Source organism: Galeopterus variegatus, unplaced genomic scaffold, assembly GCF_000696425.1.
Source record: "Galeopterus variegatus unplaced genomic scaffold, G_variegatus-3.0.2 Scaffold848, whole genome shotgun sequence".
Classification (NCBI taxonomy): Eukaryota; Metazoa; Chordata; class Mammalia; order Dermoptera; family Cynocephalidae; genus Galeopterus; species Galeopterus variegatus.
The window spans coordinates 124,013-144,606 of record NW_007726959.1 but is presented as its reverse complement, the minus strand read 5'-3'; the positions used below and the strand labels follow the sequence as shown (position 1 = coordinate 144,606).

Below are 20,594 nucleotides of genomic sequence, written 5' to 3'. Positions count from 1 at the left end.
TGCAGCTCTAGGGAGCTTTGAAATCTAGTCTGTAGACGTCAGTGTCAGCAGAGCCCTTCCAGGCCAGCAGCAGTCCGTTGGGGACGACTTCTTCACGTAGATTTAACCTCTCCTTTAACAAGCGGAAGAGCGGCTCCCCTTGGAGCTGTAGGACCGAGTCTTACGTTGGGGGTGGACAGGAATCGGGACGTGCCAAGTGGTGCCGGTCTGCCTTTAGAACCTGTCATGAGTGTTGACATGTGGGCTGCAGCTCCACGCTTCCCGTCCGAGGCCGTTGTCTGCGTGACCTCTTTGTTAGGCATGGATCCTGGTCCTGGGAGCTCCACTGTGGCCGTGTCTTTTGAGCGCTCCTTCCCTTGGGCCCATTGGGGAGGAGATTGGCCTACTCCCAGCTCACCGTGCGACACATTGCTGCAGTCTCACCGGGTCCCGTGCTGGAGTTCATGCCAACTGCATGCTCTAGCTCTGTTGCCCACCCATGTCCTGGGCCACTGGACACGCCTCGCCAGGACCCTGGACCACAGCTCTGCAAGAGGGCCATCTGCTGCTCGATCCCTTTCACAGGGCACATCCTTGGATGTTGTGGGTTTGTTAAAATGGAAAGATGAATTTTCTACCAAGCTAAAAATAGTTGTTTGTATATTCTTGAAACTTCTCAGGCAGATGATTACAGATCTTTTCAGGGTTGTGTAATAGTTTCCTTCTTTTGCTAAAAAGTATCAATGACTTGGAGTACTTTTAATGGATCTTATTTTTAGACTCTACTGTTTCTTTTGCCTTACAGAAAAATGAGGCCTTGAATTAGACTATCTTATGCACCTCTGTTGATAGAACCTGAATAAATCACATGTTGCAGAGAAGGATGAGGAGGGAGGTGTTCCTGGTGCATGTTCTGCCTCTGAATTTGTCTTCGTGGCTGAGTTGGGGATCAGTTATCAAGTCAGACCTGTCCTTGGTCTGGTGTACTTTTGCATTAATTCGGATATTTATTAATCCAGTTCTTTATTATTTCTTTGGAGCGTCTTTTAAAAATCTGTCACTTTTTAATTTAGACACCTTGTTTGAAACAACATGCAGCATAAAGACAAATGTTTAACTTATTATTGTCCAGATAAGTGGCCTAAGAGCTGAGGTGGCTGTAGATTTCCAGGGGTAGTTTCAATCGCATTTTGTGGTACTCTGGTTGTATACTCTCCCCCAACTCACATGCAGCTTGAGTAGGAAGGAAGTTGCAAAATTAAACAGTCTCATGGGATTCTGCAGCTCTAGGGAGCTTTGAAATCTAGTCTGTAGACGTCAGTGTCAGCAGAGCCCTTCCAGGCCAGCAGCAGTCCGTTGGGGACGACTTCTTCACGTAGATTTAACCTCTCCTTTAACAAGCGGAAGAGCGGCTCCCCTTGGAGCTGTAGGACCGAGTCTTACGTTGGGGGTGGACAGGAATCGGGACATGCCAAGTGGTGCCGGTCTGCCTTTAGAACCTGTCATGAGTGTTGACATGTGGGCTGCAGCTCCACGCTTCCCGTCCGAGGCCGTTGTCTGCGTGACCTCTTTGTTAGGCATGGATCCTGGTCCTGGGAGCTCCACTGTGGCCGTGTCTTTTGAGCGCTCCTTCCCTTGGGCCCATTGGGGAGGAGATTGGCCTACTCCCAGCTCACCGTGCGACACATTGCTGCAGTCTCACTGGGTCCCGTGCTGGAGTTCATGCCAACTGCATGCTCTAGCTCTGTTGCCCACCCATGTCCTGGGCCACTGGACACGCCTCGCCAGGACCCTGGACCACAGCTCTGCAAGAGGGCCATCTGCTGCTCGATCCCTTTCACAGGGCACATCCTTGGATGTTGTGGGTTTGTTAAAATGGAAAGATGAATTTTCTCTAAAAGAGTATCCCGTAGGGCCGGCCCGGTGGCGCACTGCTACAGTGCGCCGCTTGGGAAGTGCGGCGGGGCTCCCGCCGAGGGTTCGGATCCCACATACGGACCGGTTCCCACTCACTGGCTGAGCGAGGGGTGGGCGCAGCACCGAGGGTTGCGATTCCATTGCCGGTCCCGGTCCGGTCCGGGCGCGACACTGAGGGTTGCGGTCCAGTTCGGATCCCACATACGGACCGGTTCCCGCTCACTGGCTGAGCGAGGGGTGGGCGCAGCACTGAGGGTTGCGATTCCATTGCCGGTCCCGGTCCGGGCGCGACACTGAGGGTTGCGGTCCGTTGCCGGGCACGAAAAAAGGAAAAAAAAAAAAAAGAGTATCCCGTAATCTTTCCAGAAAAGGAGTTAGATTAGAGTATTGTTCTTTTTGAAGTTAGCTAATAAAGTGGTAGACTAGGCACACAGAGACTGTCTCTGCCTCTTAGGCGAGGGTGGGTGGTGCTTCAGGCGAGGGCTGAGGGTACGGCTTGCCTCCGAGCCCCCCAGGCCTGACTCCTCCTTGCACCTTCGAGGCTGTGCGAGTGTTTTTCTGGGGGGAACCATTTTCACGTGAGGTCACACATAGTGTGTTGTGGAGGTGGCTATGCTGTGCAGAGGATTCCGAGTGGACCTGAGTGGCCAGGTCTGTCAGCTCAGCCACTTACGAGTGCTGTAACCTCGGGCGGGTACTTCCCCTGAGCCTCAGTTTACTCGTCTATAAAATGAGGGTGACAAGCACGTGGTCCTCACAGGGCAGTACAGGATAAAGGAGGAAGAGCCTCCGGTGCTTGGCTCTGCCCCTGGTCAAACACCGAGGACTCAGGAGTGAAGTGTGGGCTGTGAAGGCGTTGGGAACGTGTCCCTGGCCTGGCCTCTGTTTGGCCATGGGAGGCTGGTCTGGTCAGAACTCTGGGGGACCTCCATGCGTTGGGTGTCTGTTCTGAGGCCTCAGAGCTCAGTCGTGAAGTGGTGCAGGCTGCAGCGGGGTGCAGGGAGGGCTGCAGCCTGCATCCCCTGCTCCTGCACCGGCTCGCCCTGGGTGTGGTTTAGAAAACTGCAGTGGATGGTGGGCACTGGGAACCGCCCTGAGCAGGGACCTTCCCTGCTCTGTCAGCCCTGCTGGAATGGGGGCAGGTGGGGCAGAGCCCCTGATACGCGGGCCGCCGCTTGAGGGGCTGTGGCCCCCCAGTGCAAATCTGCCCCGAAACACCACAAAGTGGGACATGAGAAAATACTTAAAAATTATTAGGCAACTGTTTTATGGTTTCTCTTTTGTGCCCGTTGTAGAATAAAGCATCGTTTGGTGTTTTTATGGCAGAAAAGCAGGAGTTAAAGTGACTACTGAGGGAAAGCCTGTCTGATTACGTGGAGCAGATGCTGTTGGCTGGATGGCCACTCTCAGGGGCTGTCACTAGGCGGGGAGAGTGGCCGAATCCCACAGGAGAGATGCCCCGCCTCATCTCCCAGGGGGAGGCTGTGGTGCTGGCAGCATGCTGTCTGCAGGGGCTGGGCAGTGGCAAGTGACTTAGGGCTGGTGCTGTCTGTCCTGGGGAGGAGTTGCTAGAAGTGCACCTGCAGGGGCCAGGCAGGGCGTGAGTGGCTTGGGGCCGGCTGGCGCTGTCCCTCCTGCTTCCCTGTGAAGCTGTGCAGGCTCCCAGCGGGAGGGAGACAGGCTGGAGGGTAGCCATGCGCCATTCTGACTGCGATTCTGCTGCTCCTGGAGAACGGAGGGCGGCACTCTGCCTGTTTGTGGTGTGCGTGGCCCTGCCAGCTTTTTGCTGTTGGCTGCCGTGGGCCCTGGACCGCCCTGGGGCCTGGGGCTGAGCTGCTTGTCTCACTCGGATGTCAGAGCCCGTGCGGGGCTCCTCCTGGTGGCGGCTCTGACAGATATGCACTGCCTGCGAACTCACCGCCTGCCTCTTCAGCTTTCCCTTCTTTAGTGAGCTCTGTCCTTCCCTGGGGAGGCTCCTGTTTTGTCCCTCTGTCATTTGAGTCTCTAGGGGAGCGGCTCCAGGGACTTCTCTGCTGCATTGACCTTGGGCCATGGCTTCAGCTCCGTCCGTGTCTCCTCTTCCTCATCTTTGGGTCTTGTTAGGCGTAGGACTTTGTATCCTTTGTTTAGAAAATCAAATGGCCTTAGTGTTTTATCCAATTATGGAAGTAGAGGATTTATTTAAAAATTCACAGGCTGCAGAAAGGTATCGAAAAGAAGGTAAACAGTCATCTGAAATCATAGTCCGAGGTGGCACTACTGTCAATGTTTTGGTGGTAGGCTGGCTGGTCAGCTCAGCTGGTTAGCGTGTGGTGCTGTTAACACCAGGGTCAGGGGTTCGGATCCCTGTACTGGCCAGGGATTCACCGGTGGCTCTGGAAGAAGGAGTTTGCATTCCCTGTCATCCCTCCGCGCCCCCGGCTTGGGACCTTGTTCAGTCCAGACTGCAGGCCGCTGCTATAGCAGTTTTCTTACCAGGCTAAATCCTTGCCCTCATGGGTCTGTGCTCTAGTAGGGAACGATGGGCAAAAAAGTGACCAGTGAACTAGAGAGTCAACGGAGAGTGTCTGGCGAGGCGGGATTGGGCACACAGCTACACTGGGCTCTGGTGGGTTTGGGCCCAGTCCAGCCACTCCTCTAAATGTGCTGACCCCTTCCTTCGTCATTGGACCCGTGAGCTCCCTGGACTGTCTTCAGTGGATTGAATTGTGTCCTCCCAAAGTTTAATGTGTTGGAGGCTTGGTCACCACTGTGACAGTGTTAAAAGGGTGGGAAATCCTATTATGGTCATTGAAAGATGGGGCCTTGAAGAGGTGATTGGATTGTAGGACCATGCAGTAGTGAATGGGTTAGTAATGGTGGTCATGGACATGCTTCTGGGGGCTTTAAGAGAAGAGCACGTGATGGTCTCTTTCTCTGCTCTGCCATTTTAGCAATGTGACACCCTGCGTCACTGAGAGCACCAAAGAAGACCCTCACCAGCTGTGTTCCCTGGACTTTGGACTTCCTAGTCTCTCAAACTGTGAGCTGTAAATTTCATTTTCTTACAAATCACTCATTTCCAGGTATTTTGTTATAAGCAACAGAAACAGACTAATACCCTCTTCCCAAACCTTTCGTCTCCCCGTGGGGCTGGGGGCATTGGGGGCTGGTGGGGAGCTCCTTGTGTCTCTGTCTTGCTGAGGACTTTGCACATGATCTGAGGTGATGACCATACTGCAGGGTTATGAGAGTTGTGGTCCCTTGTGGGTTTTCGAAAACGGTGGCAATATTAGGAAATTAACCCTCTTAGGAAATTAAATTGGTCACATTTTACAGCCTGGCACGCAGGGAGCACCAGGAAGCTTCGCTGAGTGGGATAAAATGACCATGTTCAGTGTCACAGTTTTTGGTTTAATTGGTTCAGCTTTTTCTAGCAGCTTGGTATGTCTGGGAATGTGTTTTCTGTTACTGCTGCTACTAATAGTACAGTTTTATCTAATTCAAATTTATTTCTATTATCTGGAAACCCAAATGGTTGAATATTGTTTTTCTAAGAAAAACTGAGGTTAGTTGTAGCCAAGGAATGCGTTTGCTCTTGGTTTATGTGTTGATGTGTTCAGCAGCTTGATGTTTCCTTGCTGGGAGGTGGGTTTGCCTCTCGAGTATAAAGACTGTATAGGAAAATAAATCCAGGGAACTTATCTTAAAATTAATAGCAATTTCAGTAACACGTTTTAAACAATAAAATAGTGTTTTGATGTGGCCTTGGGCTGTGAAACATAAGGAAGAACGAATCGTGATTGCCTCTTTCCAGTGATGTAACTGATGGTTTTTTTCAAGTCAGTATCTGGGGTTGTGTGATTGAGGTTTTGTGGTATTTACTACGTATTAAACAGTGCAAATGGCTTCATATTAAAAGTCACAAAGAGGCTATCATATTCTTATACCGATGATTGTGTTCAGTGATGTAATTTGTTGCATGTCCTTGGAGTGTTAGTGTCTGAAGTGTAAGCGGGGACCCAGACTCACAAGGGGCAGGTCAAGGAGAGGTCACAGACGGGCCTCGGGTCCAACGGGGCTCACAAAAGAAGCAGAACATAGGCAGGAGGCCACTCCCAGAGGCCTGTACACACCTGCGTGAACAGATAGGTCCCGGGTGGCATCAGCAGCTCCCGCTGACCGGTGGCAGTTTGTATCCAGCCTGTCCCTGCCTGGTTGGAATCCCGGAGCTGCTGTGTGTCCTAGGAACCCCTCTCAGACGCGGGCGGACCCAGGCTCTCACACGTCACACTGTCAGTGGGGGCTGGTGTTCTTGCTCCACTCTTCAGGTGCTGTGCTTGGGCCCCATCCTGCAAGTGACTGGAGCAGATGCCAGGAGTGCAGGTCCTTTCCCAAGGTGGCGCGCAGTGAGTTGCCAGTGACAGGCAGCTGCTGGGTTTGGACTGGGAAGTGGCTGGCTGTAACCCACATGGCTGTGTGGGACTCCAGTGGGGTGTCAGAGTTGACCACAGATTGGGATTAAATCGGCAACGTGCTGATTGTCTTTTTCAGGGAAGACCAGGATGACTTCCTGCTCTGTGTAGTGGTATTTGGCTCTGCCTAGCCTTTGTCAGCTGGCAAGGGCTATGCTAAACTGTTCTGTTGTCTTTTGGGGTCACCTGCCAGGAAGGGGCCGAGTTTTAGGAGAGCAAGCGCAGTTAGGGGAAGGCTGATGCTGCGGTGTTTTGGGGATGGAGGGTGGCGTCCAGTTCTTATAGGTGACAATGCCAGTGACCTTTCCATAAGGAACTAAGTTGGTTTATGTGGGGTTGTGATCCCTTCAAAAATAGATTTGGTGAACACCGTGTTGGTGAAGCACTTTTTTTATGTTCTAGGGAAAACTCTTTAACTGCTGTTTTAGTTACTTATTGCCGTGAAACAAACCACCCTAAAACTTAGTGGCTTGAAGTGACAATGAACATTTATTATCCCGAACAGTTTCTGTGGGTGAGGAACTTGGGAATGGCTTGGTGGGAACTTCTGTCCTGGGGTCCCTGCTGTGGCTGCTGTTGAGACGTGACCCAGACCTGCAGTCATCTGGGGACTTGACAGGGGAGGCCCGGTGACCCAGGAGAGCAGGCAGTGGCCTGGCCTCAGGAGCCATGACATCATGTCCACACCCAGTGGGTGGCTAAAGTCAGTTCAGCAAGGAGAGGACAACTCAGATGTATCAGGAGGTGGGAGCTGGCTTAGTCTGCTCAGCTGCTATAACAAAGCACCACAGACCCGGCAGCGTACACACAACAGACATTGCTTTCTCACTGGAGTCTGAACACCAAGGTCAAGGAGTGGCAGACCTGGTGTCTGGTGAGGGTGGCTTCCTGGTTCACAGACGGCACCTTCCTACTGTGTCCTCACAAGGGGCAAGGGGCCAGGGAGCTCTCGGGGCCTCTTTGGTGAGGGCACTGATCCCATTCAGGAGGCCCCACCCTCATGACCTCATCATCTCCTGAAAACCCCATCTCCCAACACCCTCACCTTGTGGATTTTGGAGGGACGTAGCATTCAGACCCTCGCAGAGCCCACCTGGATGCTGGCTGCCTCATCCACCCCCAGTGGTCAAGGGTGTGTCGGTTCAGGTGTAACAAGTTTTCCTCTCAAGGTCATGTCTCAGTAAGAAGGTCACTGTCCTCCGGTGTGGGTTTGTAGAAAATTTTGTATTACTGCTCTTTGGATTATCTGTGAACAAAATAGTTGTAGGTGGTACTTTTGTTTTCTGATTTCCTCTGTGGAAAGGAGAGATTGCATTTCCTTTGTGATTGTGACACACGTTGTGTTATGAAACAGTTATTTTCTGTGCTTGTAAAACTCACAGTGGGGTGAGTTGGTACCCAAGATAGGCGTTCATAGGCAGCCACGACAGCCCACTGCTGGGTTCCGTTTTAGGTCAGATTTCCTGTCTTCTGGGTCTCATGTTCCTAGTTGAAAGTTTGGGTTGAGAATGTAGCCAGGTGTGTCTTTGTTTACTGTACAGCTCAGGAGCAAAGGTCTGTTTTAGGGGCACTGTAGCCCCAGAAATTGTGGGTCTGTGTCGGTGGTTCTCCATCCAAGGCAATTCTGCAGTGTCTGGAGATGACTTTGGTTGTCACAACTAGGGGTGCTGCTGGATACCCTGCAGTGAAGGATGGCCCAGGGTCCACAGTGCTGCCGCTGAGAAGCCTGCCCTGGATGCCCTGAGTAGTTTTACTGCAGCGAGCCAAAGGGTGGGGGAGCTCTTAGGGGGACAGCTGCTTCCAGGTGTCCAGTGGACCCTGCACGTGTGGTCAGTGAAATCAGCAGACCCCGCTGCAGGCTTCGGGTGTCCGCCAGCTCTCCTGATGTAACCTCTTTTTGTAGTGCAAAAGACAGAAGCACAATTTTAGAGTATAAGCAAGAGGAATTTATTTTGAGGATTTTCCTGGAACAAAATGATGCTTGTTTGCAGATATTAGCTGTGTCATCGGTGTCCATGCTTGTCTGTGGGTGGGTGCCACTCCCATCTCTGGTCCCACCTGGCTGGCTGAAGGTGCTGGTGCACGTGCCTCTGAGCTTCATGTCACAATATCGAGACTGTGAGAAAGGTGGCCTCTCATCCAGACGCAGACTCCCAGGAAGGTCTGTGTCGATCCCCTCCTGGCCAGGGGCAAGAAGTGTGGGCTGTGGTCAGAGAAGAAGCACTTCCTGGAGGAGGGGCTACCCCGGGGCCTGCTGGGGTGGCTGGGAGGACAGGCCCTGAGCCAGGTGTGAGTCTCCTTCCTACAGTGACTGGGGGTTGTATTGTCCCATAGAGACAATGGGACCAGAGCTCAGAAGATCCGAGGCAACCTGTCCCCACAGCTGGACAGTGTGGGCATGGGCGTCAGAGAGGAGGCGGCTGGACAATGTGGGTGTCGGGGGTGGGAGGAGGTGGTGGCTGGACGGTGCCAGCCTGGGCATAGGGGGGCAGTAAAGGACGCAGCCCCTGAACAAGGCAACCTGTCCCCACAGCTGGACAGTGTGGGCATGGGCGTCAGAGAGGAGGCGGCTGGACGATGTGGGTGTCGGGGGTGGGAGGAGGTGGTGGCTGGACGGTGCCAGCCTGGGCATAGGGGGGCAGTAAAGGACGCTGCCAGAGGCTTTCCCGGGCAGGCAGAAGGTGACCTGTGCTCTTCATCCAGTGCCGTGAGCTCAATATTGCTGTGGTCCCTGCTCTGGGCTCTTGGGCCATGGCCTCCAGGCCTGTCCCACTGTTGAGCAGGAGAACTCTTGCATGGGCAGCAGCAGGCGCTGCTTCTGTGGTGTCCGCTGAACACTGCCACTGTGGGAAGGGCAGCGCGGATGCAGCCCCCAGGGAAAGCCGCTCCTGCCCATGCAGCAAGGCTGCCTCCCATATCCCATCCCCGACCCTGAACTTCCTGCAGCGCTTCTTTCTCCTTGGTCGAGGTGGGCAAGGAGAACGAGGAAGGCGGCTGCACAGTAACTCCAGAGCGTGACTCTGCCGTGGAGTTTCAGTATGGGGGTTGCCCTGGGGAAAAGCTCAGGGTATCTGTGGCCTGTAGGTGCTGGGGCTGGCGTGGCCTTGAGGCTGAGCAGGTAAGCAGGGAGAAGGTGGCAGCCTCTGGTGGGACTGCCAGTCCGTCACCATGGTGGTGATGATACCCACGCTGTGCCTAGAGCTGAAGTGGAGGGAGCTAAGCATGGGTGACATGCTGTCACAGCTGCAGGCCACATCCACCTGAGCTCCTTCCTGCCTTACCCACCCAGCCTTAATGTCCTGACCTTATACATGAAGCTTTCACCTCCAAGCAGTTCACACCTGGCCTCATGAACCTTCTATCCTTACCTATATGGCCTTAACCTCTTGGTCCTACTCACCTGGCTTTGTAAAACTGGCCATGCCCGCCTGGTGGTAACCACTGAACTGTGCTCAGCCAGCCCTACGTGCCTGGCCTTGCCTTCTGCCTAACCCTCTGACCTCCACGCCCTGACCTTACACGCTGGCTTTCACTGCTGGGCCTCGCTCTCCTAGCATCTCTCACTGGGGCTTACTGGGCCTTACCGACTTCCTGGCCTGCACCACCTCCTCATGTATCCACTTGGCCTCACCAAACTGGCCTGGCCCACTTGTGTTGACATCCTGCCCTTGATCTCCTGGCTGTGCCCACCTGGACTTAATATCTTGGCCTCAGTTACCTGTCCTTAGCCACTTGGCTCCGTGTGGCCTGGATCTGGCGTGCTCTCGTGGTGACCTTGTACCTGGAGCACACCCACCGATCCCAGCACAGAGTTCTGCCCCTCGTCCTGTGGGGCACTGTGGTTGGTGACTGGCTGCACATGCACCATCACTGACTCTGCGTGCTGGCACTACGTCAGGTGGCCAGGTTCCTCCTCTCAGCTGTTGTCCTTGCGGCTTCCTCATGGGTGTATCTGGCTCCTGGCTGGTGCAGGGCCCACATTGCTCTTACGCTTACCCGCAGGCACCATGTGCGGCTGCCTTGCGCTATGTCGCATCCAGCAACAGGCAGCCCGGATGGGCAGCATGACAGTCACACTCACCCTCCTCCCGCCAGGTCTTCCGGGAGGTGCTGCAGCAGTGCCCATGGCACAGTGAGGCTTGGAAAGGGGCAGCTTGAACTGGTTTGATCCTGTTAGCCCCTTCGTGGGTGGCCTTTCTAGCCTGGCTGGGTGCGATCTTGCCACAATCCTCAGGAGCTCCAGGGCAGCCCTGCTCTCTTCGTCCCCTAGAGAAGTCCGGGAACTGCCCAGCATCTAAGTTGTAGTCAGTGTCCTGCCTGCCTCTGGAGTCCCACCATGGGGGCAGAACTTGGTGCCATGATCCCTCCTGTGGAAGAGTGTGTTCGGGCCCATCTGGTCTGTTTGCTTTCATACTCAGTGAAGTCAGTGAACTCTGTCCCTGTCTCCCAGGCCCGCTGCCTGAGATGCGCGTCCTTACACAGTTGACCCAGGCGCTTTTGTGCACTACACATGCGTGAGCCGTAAACATGTAACTCCCGGGGGCTGCCATTCCTCTTGGGAGGGGGCTCTGGCCACAGAGCCCTCCCACTTGGGATTGACATTTTGCTGAGGATCAGAAGAGAATAAAACGTTTTCACTGGCTTTCCTAGAGGAGCAGGATGTGGTTGACAGTTCTGGTAAGATTCCTTCTTAATGTGTTTGCCTCTGTGTTTATGCTCTGTGTCAATACGTGATGCCTTTCGTTGTAACAGTCTATTGCAGGCATTTTCCTTTGTTGTTAATGTCTTCTCGATTTTTAATGCTCATGTGGACTCTCCAAGTCATAACCGTTTCCCAGTAGACAGTGCTGCTTGGGCCACTGGAGGTGATGACAGCATTAACGTTGCCCTGAGACCTGGTGTTCTTCTGGGGTTGCTCGGGTCGTTTACATAACAGTGGACTTTCTGTCTTTTTATGATGTGATTTTGTAGATCCCTTTGATAGTGGTGGTTTGTTAACAACTTTAGCTTTGTAGCTCCTTCAGATGCTGTACTTATTATTACTGTTGTTATTTCTGCAGGCCGGTCTAATTGAAGCCAATGGAGAGCTAAAGGTCTTCATAGACCAGAACCTTAGTCCTGGAAAAGGTAAGGGAGCCTGTTGTGGAAGCATGAGTCTGTTGATACATGTGTGAAGTTTGATGTATTTGAGTTTGCGATGTTGACTGTGGAAACTCCCATTGAGGGGCTGGCTTTCTGGCTGTGGGAACCTTTGTGGGCGGGATGGCCCACATCACATTCATACCAGCACATACACACCAGCGGCTTTGTTTATTTTGATCACTAAGTTATGTGTACTATTTACAAAAGTTCAGAAAATGTAGAAAAGTGTAAGGAAGAAAATCAGACAGCGTGCACTTCCTCCACCTGACGAGTGGTGCGGGCTCTCCAGTGTCCTCTGTGTGGGCTCTGTGGTGCGGGCTCTCCAGTGTCCTCTGTGGCCTGTGCCCACAAATGCTGCTCAGGGCAGAAGGAAGATCTGCAGTGGGACCATGGGTGCACCTCCTATGAAGTGGGTCACTTCCTGCATCAGTGACTTTTATATGCGTGTTTCGATAGTTCTGAAGAATCTGAGGAGGAGGTCAGGTGGAGAGGCTAAAGCCACTTCTCTCCAGTGGTCTGCAGAATTTCAGTTTTGCTCCTCGAGTGACTCAGATAAGCTCTGTGAGCATGTGCATTTGTGTTCACCAGTTACATCCTGGATAAGCTCCTGGACGGAACTGCTGGCCTGGAAGGGCACACATCCTTGAAGCACCGGTGTGTGACACCTGGCCCTTTGTTGGGCTGCAGTGTGGCGTGGTCGTGGTTTGGTCAGGGCAGTTTTAGTGCATTTTATTACGATATTGCTGAGAGAAACTTGAGGGAAAGCTCACTTTGTCCTAAGAGGAATTTGCTTGCAGAAAGCCAGGTGGTCAATGTGAGGGCTCCAAGCCTCAGTGTCCACTTCAATTGTGTTGGCCAGACCAGAAGCCCAGAGGCCTGGAGGGTTACAGCTTCATGTTATGCTTAAGCATTACTCATTTTTTGCCAGCACTAGTATGAGAGCCCAGCCTCGTCCTCTGCCTCTGGCCGTATGCTGCATTGGAGCCAGGCCCAAACACCTCCCCAGAGCCCATCCCTGTGTCCTGCTCTTGTTTCTTCCTGGTGCAGGGCAGAGGGATGCCAGCACTAGTATGAGAGCCCAGCCTCGTCCTCTGCCTCTGGCCGTATGCTGCATTGGAGTCAGGCCCAAACACCTCCCCAGAGCCCATCCCTGTGTCCTGCTCTTGTTTCTTCCTGGTGCAGGGCAGAGGGACCCAGAGGACTTGAACTTGTGGCCTGAGCAAGCCTGCACTGCACCCCCAGCCTCTTGGTGCCAGCGGGGCTCAGATGCTCCAGCTTCTGAAAACTGCTTGCTTTCCAAGGATGGTGATCAGACATACACAACCCCCTCAGGGTTAAGTGTTTGCGAGCTTCTCACTCTGATGCTCCGTAGCATTTGTGGATTGCTTAAGAAAGGGTTTAGTGTAGCTAATTGAACATATATCATGTTCAGAAATCTCAGGCATGACATTTTCTGTTCAAGCGCACTAGTCAGGTTCTCCAGAGAATATTTCAGTGTCTGGAAGGACAGTGGAGTCTCACTGCTCATCCACACTGGGATGTTGTTTGCTTGAGCCTGGGAAGGGTTGGCACCAGCTTAAATGCCAGAGAGGCATCTCTTGAATCAGATCTTGAGGAAGGGGCAGGACCTGTCTACGTGGGGAAGGTTGGGGGGATAGGGTAGAATAAGACTGGAGCCCAGGTGCAGGGCAACCTGGCCAGGGACCTGCTAGCTTACTGCTCCCCAGTCCCCTGTTCCTGAGGCCAGTCCACCATGCGCTCAGGCCCTCAGGTCAGATGCATTCCTTATTCCTTTCAGTCACGGGAATTCATGGGGCTTCCTTGTCTAAGAGCTGGTGCCCTGTGCTGCTCCTGAGACTAAGCTAGACCCAGGATTGGGCTCCTGCTGGGAACCTGTGCTGCTTGCTGTTGCCCCGGTCCTGGCCTCCAGCACCGTGGTTGACTCGAGGTCTCTTGTGTCCCTCCTCCTGCTGCTGCTGTGGCTGCAGCTGCAACCACTCCATTTCCAGAGCCCCCATGTCTGCCAGGGATCTCCGGAGAAGCAGAGTCAGTGGAGGTGAGTAACATACAGAAGGGATTTATCTAGGAATAGGCCTGTGTGAGTTGAATAACTGGATGATAGAGCCTCATCATATTGACACTTGAACCAGACCCTGGGAGACTCAAAAAGCTCCTTTTCCCCCAGAAAAAGGCACCAAACTTGCAACGTCTTTCATCCACAGACACCCAGAGACAGGAGCCCTTGATGTAGAGTTTTAGACAATAGATTGTACGTGGCTGTTTTAGTTGTGGCCACGTGGATTGCACCTGAGTTTTTACCAATAGCAAATGCTGATGTGAACGTATGCATGCACACTCATGTGTGGCTGTGTGCGTTCGTTGCTTTGGGCAGGTGCTGAACAGCAGAACTGCTGGTCGTATGACCGGTGGCAGTGGCCGCACCGTTTCTTACCCCACAGCAGCAGGTGAGAGTTCCAGCAGCTCTGCATCCTCACCATTTGCGAGTGTCAGTGCTTTCAGACTTTCTGTGCCTCGGTTTGTCTTTCTTTCCTGCTCACTTTGCTTCTGAGGCTCTGCAGTGCCGATGGGATTCTGCCCAGATTGCCTGTCACGGGCAGCTCCTGGCTGGCCCCCGCCCCCGCGCCTGGGTGGCCTCTGGGTCCCAGGCTGCCTTCTGCACTCCTTCCTGACGAGTCTAATCCTGCCCGGCCCCAGGACCCTGCCCCCAGATGCCAGTCCCAGAGACCGCAGCTGGAAGTATGTCTCTGATCTCAGGGATGTCTGTCTGTCTGCCTGCACCTGGTCATACTTGAAAAATGATACATGCTCACTGAAAATCAGTTCAAACCATACCTAAGTGCACAAATAAAAGTGAGAACATATACTTAAACATGTGTGTAGTATTTTGGTGCATGTATATGTCCATACTTTGGACAAAAATGGACTAATACAGAAAATTGGTACCAAGAAGTAGGGCGTTGCTCATAACGAATACTTGAGAATGTGGAAGCAGCTTTGGAACTGGGTAATGGGCAGAGGCTGTAAGAATTTGGAAGAATGGGTTAGACAAAGGCTAGATTCTGGTGAGGGCTTAGAGGAAAACCAGGGAAGTTTGGAAGGTCTTAGGGACTGGTTAAATGGTGGTGACCAGAATACTTACAGGAATATGGACAGTAAGGGCCACACCAAGGAGGTCTCAGATGGAAATAGGAAGAGCTTATGAGAAACTGGAGCAAGAGTCACCTTTGTTATAGGGTTGCAAAAAGAACTTGGCTGCATTCTGTTCATGGCCAAAAGTTTTATGGAATGTGGAACTTAAAAGTTATGAACGAGGGTATTTGACAGATGAAATTTCTAAGCAGCAAAGCACTCAGGCAGCCGTGTGGGTACTCGTAACAGCCTATACTGAGTTATGGCAGCAAAGGCATGATGTAAAGAGGGAAGCAAAGGGTAAAAAAATCGGAAAACTCGTAGCCTGGCAACGTAAAGAGTGAAAAGGAGTCTTTGGGAGAGGAAACCAAGGGTGTAGCCCAATGACTTCCTGCTAAGGAGATCAAGACAGAAAGAAGGCATCGTCAAGAGAATGGAAAAAGACCTTGAAGGCATTTGAGAGATCTTGGAGGCTGCCCTTCCCATCACAGGCCCAGAGGCCTGGGGAGACAGAATGGTTTGGGGGAACAGGCCTGAGGTGCCCTCCACGGGCTTAGTGCCAGGGCCTCCTTGGGGTGCTACTCCCCATGCCCCAGCTGCTCCAGCCATTGGTGAATTGGCCCCAGGTGTGGCTGGATGTGCAGCTTTGGAAGATATAAGCCAGAAACCTCAGCCACGTCCACATGGTGTTAGGTCTGCAGGCTTGCAGAATGCCAGAGCTGTGGAAGCTTGGGAGCCTCCACCCAGATTTCAAAGGATGTATGGAAAAGCTTTGGGGCCCAGGAAGAGATCTGTTGCAGGGGTGGATTCATCACATATAGCCTGCCCTGGAACAATGCTGAGCAGAAACATGGGGTCAGAGTTGCAGCAGAGAAACCCCTGCCTAGTGGAGCTGTGAGAGTGGGACCACCGTGGAGACCCAGAATTGTAGAACTACCAGCGTGCAATGCCAGCCTGCAAGGGCTGAAGCGTGGCATTTGATGGGAAAAGCCATAGGAGTGGAGCCACCTGAGGACTTGGAGACCCAACCCCCACCCCAGTGTGCAGAGGACATCAAACATCGAATCAAGGGTAGGCTGTTCACCAGCTTTGAGATTTGATGCCTGCCCTGCTGGGTCTCAGACTTGTTTGGGACCTGTCACTGCTTTTTTGGGGCTCATCTCTCCATCTTGGAATGAGAATTTCTGTCTTATGCCTGTCCCCCATTGTATCTTGTCAGTAGACAATTTAATTTCACAGATGAGACTTTGGACTTTTGAGCTGAAACAGGTTAAAATTGGGGGTGGGATGAATGTTTTACCTGTGAGAAGGGCATGAACTTGGGGGCCTGGGGCAGAATGCTATGGCTCAGGTGTGTCCCCCAAAGGTTCATGTATTGGAAACTCAGTCCCCGTTGTGACAGTGTTAAGAGGGTGGGAAATCCTATTATGGTAACTGAAAGTCGGGGTCTTTAAATGGTGATTAGATTGTGAGGACTGTGTCCTTGTGAGTGGATCGATCCATTCCTGGGTATGGTTCTGATGGCTTCATAAGGAGAGTGAGTGAGCAGGTCAGCTCTCTCTTGCTCAGACCATCCTCTCCATGTGACACCCTGCATCACTCTAGAGCCACCACCACGAACAAGGCTCTCACCAGATGTGTTTCCTGGATCTTGGACTTCCTGGTGTCCACACTGTAAGAGACAAGTTTTCTTTCTTTAGAAATTACCCAGTATCAGGTGTTTTGTTATAAACGGTAGATATGAACTAATACAGCATGTGTCCTGCCAAAGGGCCCGGCCACATGCCAGCCACATATGAGCATCATGGATGTGTGGCTTGCACAATAGAGGAATTCTGATATTGCCAGAGAGCAGCTCTTGGACTGTGCCTACCTCTGTCTGGATTCAAGTGAGAATTACCTGTGGAGCCCCTTTTTCCTAAGTCTGAGCAGACCTGGTGAGACAGGAAGGTGTCAGCATGTCTGTGGGGGTGGGCATCCTAGCAGGGATGACACAGGCTGAACACAGAAGAAAGGTCTGTCTTAGCTGTTCTGCTGCACACTGACGCTGCTGCGGGCAGAACTGTAAAGGCACAAGCTCACAAAGCAGCTAGTTCTGGAGATCCTTTGGCCATTGTATTAGTCTGTTTTGTGTTGCTGTAACAGAATACCTGAAACTGGGTGATTTATAAAGAAAATGAGATTTATTGCTTATAGTTTCTGAGGCTGGGAAGTCTAAAGTCCATCTGGTGGTGGCAAAAGTGACCCAGAAGTCTAACATTGCAAGATGGTGGAATCAGAAAGAGCAGAGTGAGAGACAGACTCTCTTCTCTCGTCTTTTAAAGCCCTCAGAGCCATGGACCAGACCACCATTTTTAATCCATTCACCATTGCCTGGCCCTATAACCTAATCATCTCTTCAAGGCCCCACCTTACAATTACCATAATAGGATTTCCCACCCTCTTTATAGTCACAGGGGGAGCTAAGTTTCTAATACATAAAACTTAGGGGACACAATTCAAGCTTCAATGTGTTTTGGGGGGACATAATTCAATCCACTACGTTCTGCCCCTGGCACCCCAAAACTCAAGTCTTTTCAAATGCTAATACTTTCCACCAAAGTCTTAACTTGTTTCATCTCAAAAGTCCAAAGTTCAGAGTTCCATGTGTGAAATTCAAAACAAGTTATCTACTTCCAAGAATTGGTGGTGGGACAGACATAGGGTACGTATTCCCATTCCAAAAGGGAGAAATGGCCAAAAGAAAGGGGTAACAGGTCCCAAACAAGTCCGAAACCCAGCTGGGCAGGCATTAAATCTCAAAAGCTGGCAAATCATGTACCTTGACTACATGTTCGACCTCCTCTGCATGCTGCTGTGGGGGTTGGGTCCCCAAGTCCTTGAGCAGCTCTGCTCCTGTGGTTTTCCTGGTCTCAGACCACAGCTTAGCACTCCCAGGCTGGTGTTCCACTCTGGTAGCTCCACGGGTCTGGGGTTTCCACGGCAGTCTTGCTCCCACGGCTCCACTAGGCATGGCGCTGTTGGGGTTTCTCTGCTGCAACTCTGACCCGACGTTTCCACTTGGCATTGCTCTAGTGAAGGTTGTCTGCGGTGAATCTGCCCTGTGACAGATCTCTTCCTGGGCCCCCAGACTTTTTCATACATCCCCTGAAATCGGAGGCTCTCAAGCCTCCACAGCTCTAGCATTCTGCGAGTCTGCAGACCTACCACCGTGTGGATGCCACCAAGGCTTCTGGCGTGTATTTTCCCAAGCTGCAGGTCTAGCCCACCTAGGGCTAATTTAGCCATAGCTAGAGCAGCCAAAGCAGCTGGGGTTCTGCTGCTGGCAGCAGCTTGCCAAGGTGGTCCTGAGCAGTGAGCTTTTTGAGGGTGCCTCAGGCATTTTCCCCAAGACCATTTTGTCTGTCTAAGTCTTTGGGCCTGAAATGGAAGGACTGGCCCCAGAAGCTTCTGCAATGCCTTCAGGGCCCTTTTCCCCTTCTCTTGATAATCTCCTTTCTTTGTACTAATCTTCTTAGCTAATGTTTGCTGGGCTGCACCATTGCGTGCTCTCTGCTTCTCTACCACATGGCCAGACTGCATGATTTTCTAAATTTTTACACTCTGCTTCCCTTTTAGATTCTGGCTTTATGTCATGCCTTTGCTGCCATAACTCAGCGTAGGCTGTTGCAAGTAGCCATGTGGCTTCCTTAATGCTTTGCTGCTTAGAAATTTCTTCTGCCACATATTCTGGTTCACAACTCCTAAGTTCCAACTTCCACAAAGTCCTAGGGCATGGACACAATGCAGCCAAGTTCCTTACCAATTCATAGCAAAGTTGATCTTTGCCCAGTTTCCAATAAACTTCTTTCTATCTGAGACCTCCTTAGAATGGTCTTTACAGTCCATATTTCTATCAGCATTCTGCTCACCACCTTTTAACCAGTCTGTAAAACTTTCTCTGGTTTTCTTGTCTTCTAAACTTTCACTAGTATCTAGGCTTTTTCTAGCCTGTTCCTCCAAATTCCTCCAGCCTTTCCTCAACACCCAGTTCCAAAGCCGCTTCCACATTTTCAAGTATTTATTATAAGCAACACCACACTTCTGGTACCAATTTTCTGTATTAGTCCATTTTTGTGTTGATATAACAAATACCTGAGACTAGATAACTTATAAAGAACAGAGGTTTATTTGGCTTATGATCCCGGGACAGCTGCATCTGGCATGGGCCTCAGGCTGCTTCTACTCATGGCGGAAAGCGCCAGGCAACTGGTGGGTACAAGCAGATCACGTAATGAGAGGAAGCAAGAGAGAAAGGGGAGGTGCTGGGGTCTTTTAAACAGCCAGCTCTCATGGGAACTAATAGAGTGAGAACTCACTCATTAATCCCCCAACCTAGGGAGAGCATTAATCCATTCATGAGGGATCCACCCCCATGACTCAGTAGGTTTCCAACACTGTCACATTGGGGATCAAATTTCCACATGAGTTCTGGGAGGACAGTACATCCAAACTCCATCAGCCATATTAGCAAACAAGATATTTCTAGCATGATGGGCAAAAGTATAACTCTTAAAACATTAACTAGGCTTTGAAAATTTAAAGATGTTTAGTTAAAATTATTTCTAAGAAAATATTAAACCTGTAGATATTAATGGAATATGATTAATAATTATAAAAAATGTGAATGTAATATTTTCAGGATCCTTTTTTTGTTAATGTCTTGTAACAGTTCAGACCATATATATTCTTAACGAATTTTCTTGTCAGGAAAGGAATTCCCTATTCATAAAGCAGTCATAAGAGATTGACAACAGTAACTAATAATAAAATAGAGCAATTTTCTAGTTGTTCCTTGGTATCAGTGGAGCATTGTTTCCAGCAACCCCCTCGGATGCTCAAGTTGCTGATATAAAATAGCATAATATTTGAATATGACCTATGCACATCCTCCCATATACTTTAAATCATCTATAGGTTATTTATAATACCTAATACAATGTAAGTGCTATGTAAATAGTTGTTATACTGCATTGTGTAGGGAATAATAACAAGGAAAAAAGTCTATACATGTTTAGCACAGATACGACTTTTAAAAAATATTTTTGATCTGTGATTGGTTGAATCCACAGATGTGGAGCCCACAGATACAGAGGGATCACTGTATTTGAAAATATTTTTTTATATAGTTCCTTTGGAAAAGGCTTTGTGGTATATTTTACAGGCTAAACAATATTAGGCCGTGTCATTTTGTGGTTGAAATGTTATCCTCTAACTCACCATAAAAAGATTGTGTATAGCAGTCTTTTTATCAGGAAAATTTGTTAAGCATTCTAATTTATATTGCAGATTAAAACAGAAGTGAAATATCTTTTTACCCTTGAGATTGACAAAAAGTGAGCAGTCTTACTGAGTCGACACTTGGCAGAGGCTGGGGGAGGGACAACCTAGCTGCTGTTGGTATGTTTGACTGGAAGGGCCATTCGGAGGCACTGCTGCCAGTCCCGGGACAGAAGACCACCTGGGACCCCTGGGTGAGAAACCTGCAAGTACTAACAAATGGCATTTTTATAGAACATCTGTATTCATATCATCATTTTATTATAGTGGAATAACATAATGGCATTGAAGAAAATCAATTAGATCTATATGGATAAGTCTCAAAAACAATAAGCAAAATTGCAGAATATGTATAAGACACACCTTTTTCTAAATTTTAAAGTCACACAGAAATGACTTTTATTTTCAGGTTTATGTATTTGCCTGGAAAGGAATTAAAAATGGAGTGATAACATCATGATGGCAGAATATGCAGTCCCCAGTGTTACTCTCCTCCCCAGCTGATCAATCTACAACTGTTAAAAAGCAAAGACTGGGCCGGCCAGTCAGCTCAGTTGGTTAGAGTGTGATGCTGATAACTCCAAGGTCCAGGATTCGATCCCTGTACTGGCCAGCCCCCCCCCCCCCCCCCCA

The 20,594-nt window shown here is 50.7% G+C and overlaps 1 protein-coding gene across 3 annotated transcripts in view; it reads left to right on the top strand.

Annotated features, from left to right (window-relative positions):
- Nucleotides 1-20,594, top strand: part of TFDP1 (transcription factor Dp-1) — a 62,878-nt gene that overhangs the window by 8,050 nt on the left and 34,234 nt on the right. The window contains exons 1-2 of one of the 3 annotated variants that reach the window (XM_008572920.1): nt 10,986-11,027; nt 11,411-11,477. In XM_008572920.1, coding sequence (XP_008571142.1) covers nt 11,010-11,027; nt 11,411-11,477 — 85 coding nt within the window. In that variant the 5' untranslated portion in view covers nt 10,986-11,009. Of the gene's footprint in view, nt 1-10,985; nt 11,028-11,410; nt 11,478-13,475; nt 13,549-20,594 lie in introns of those variants that run through there. The other 2 variants (XM_008572921.1, XM_008572922.1) reach the window with 2 other exon arrangements.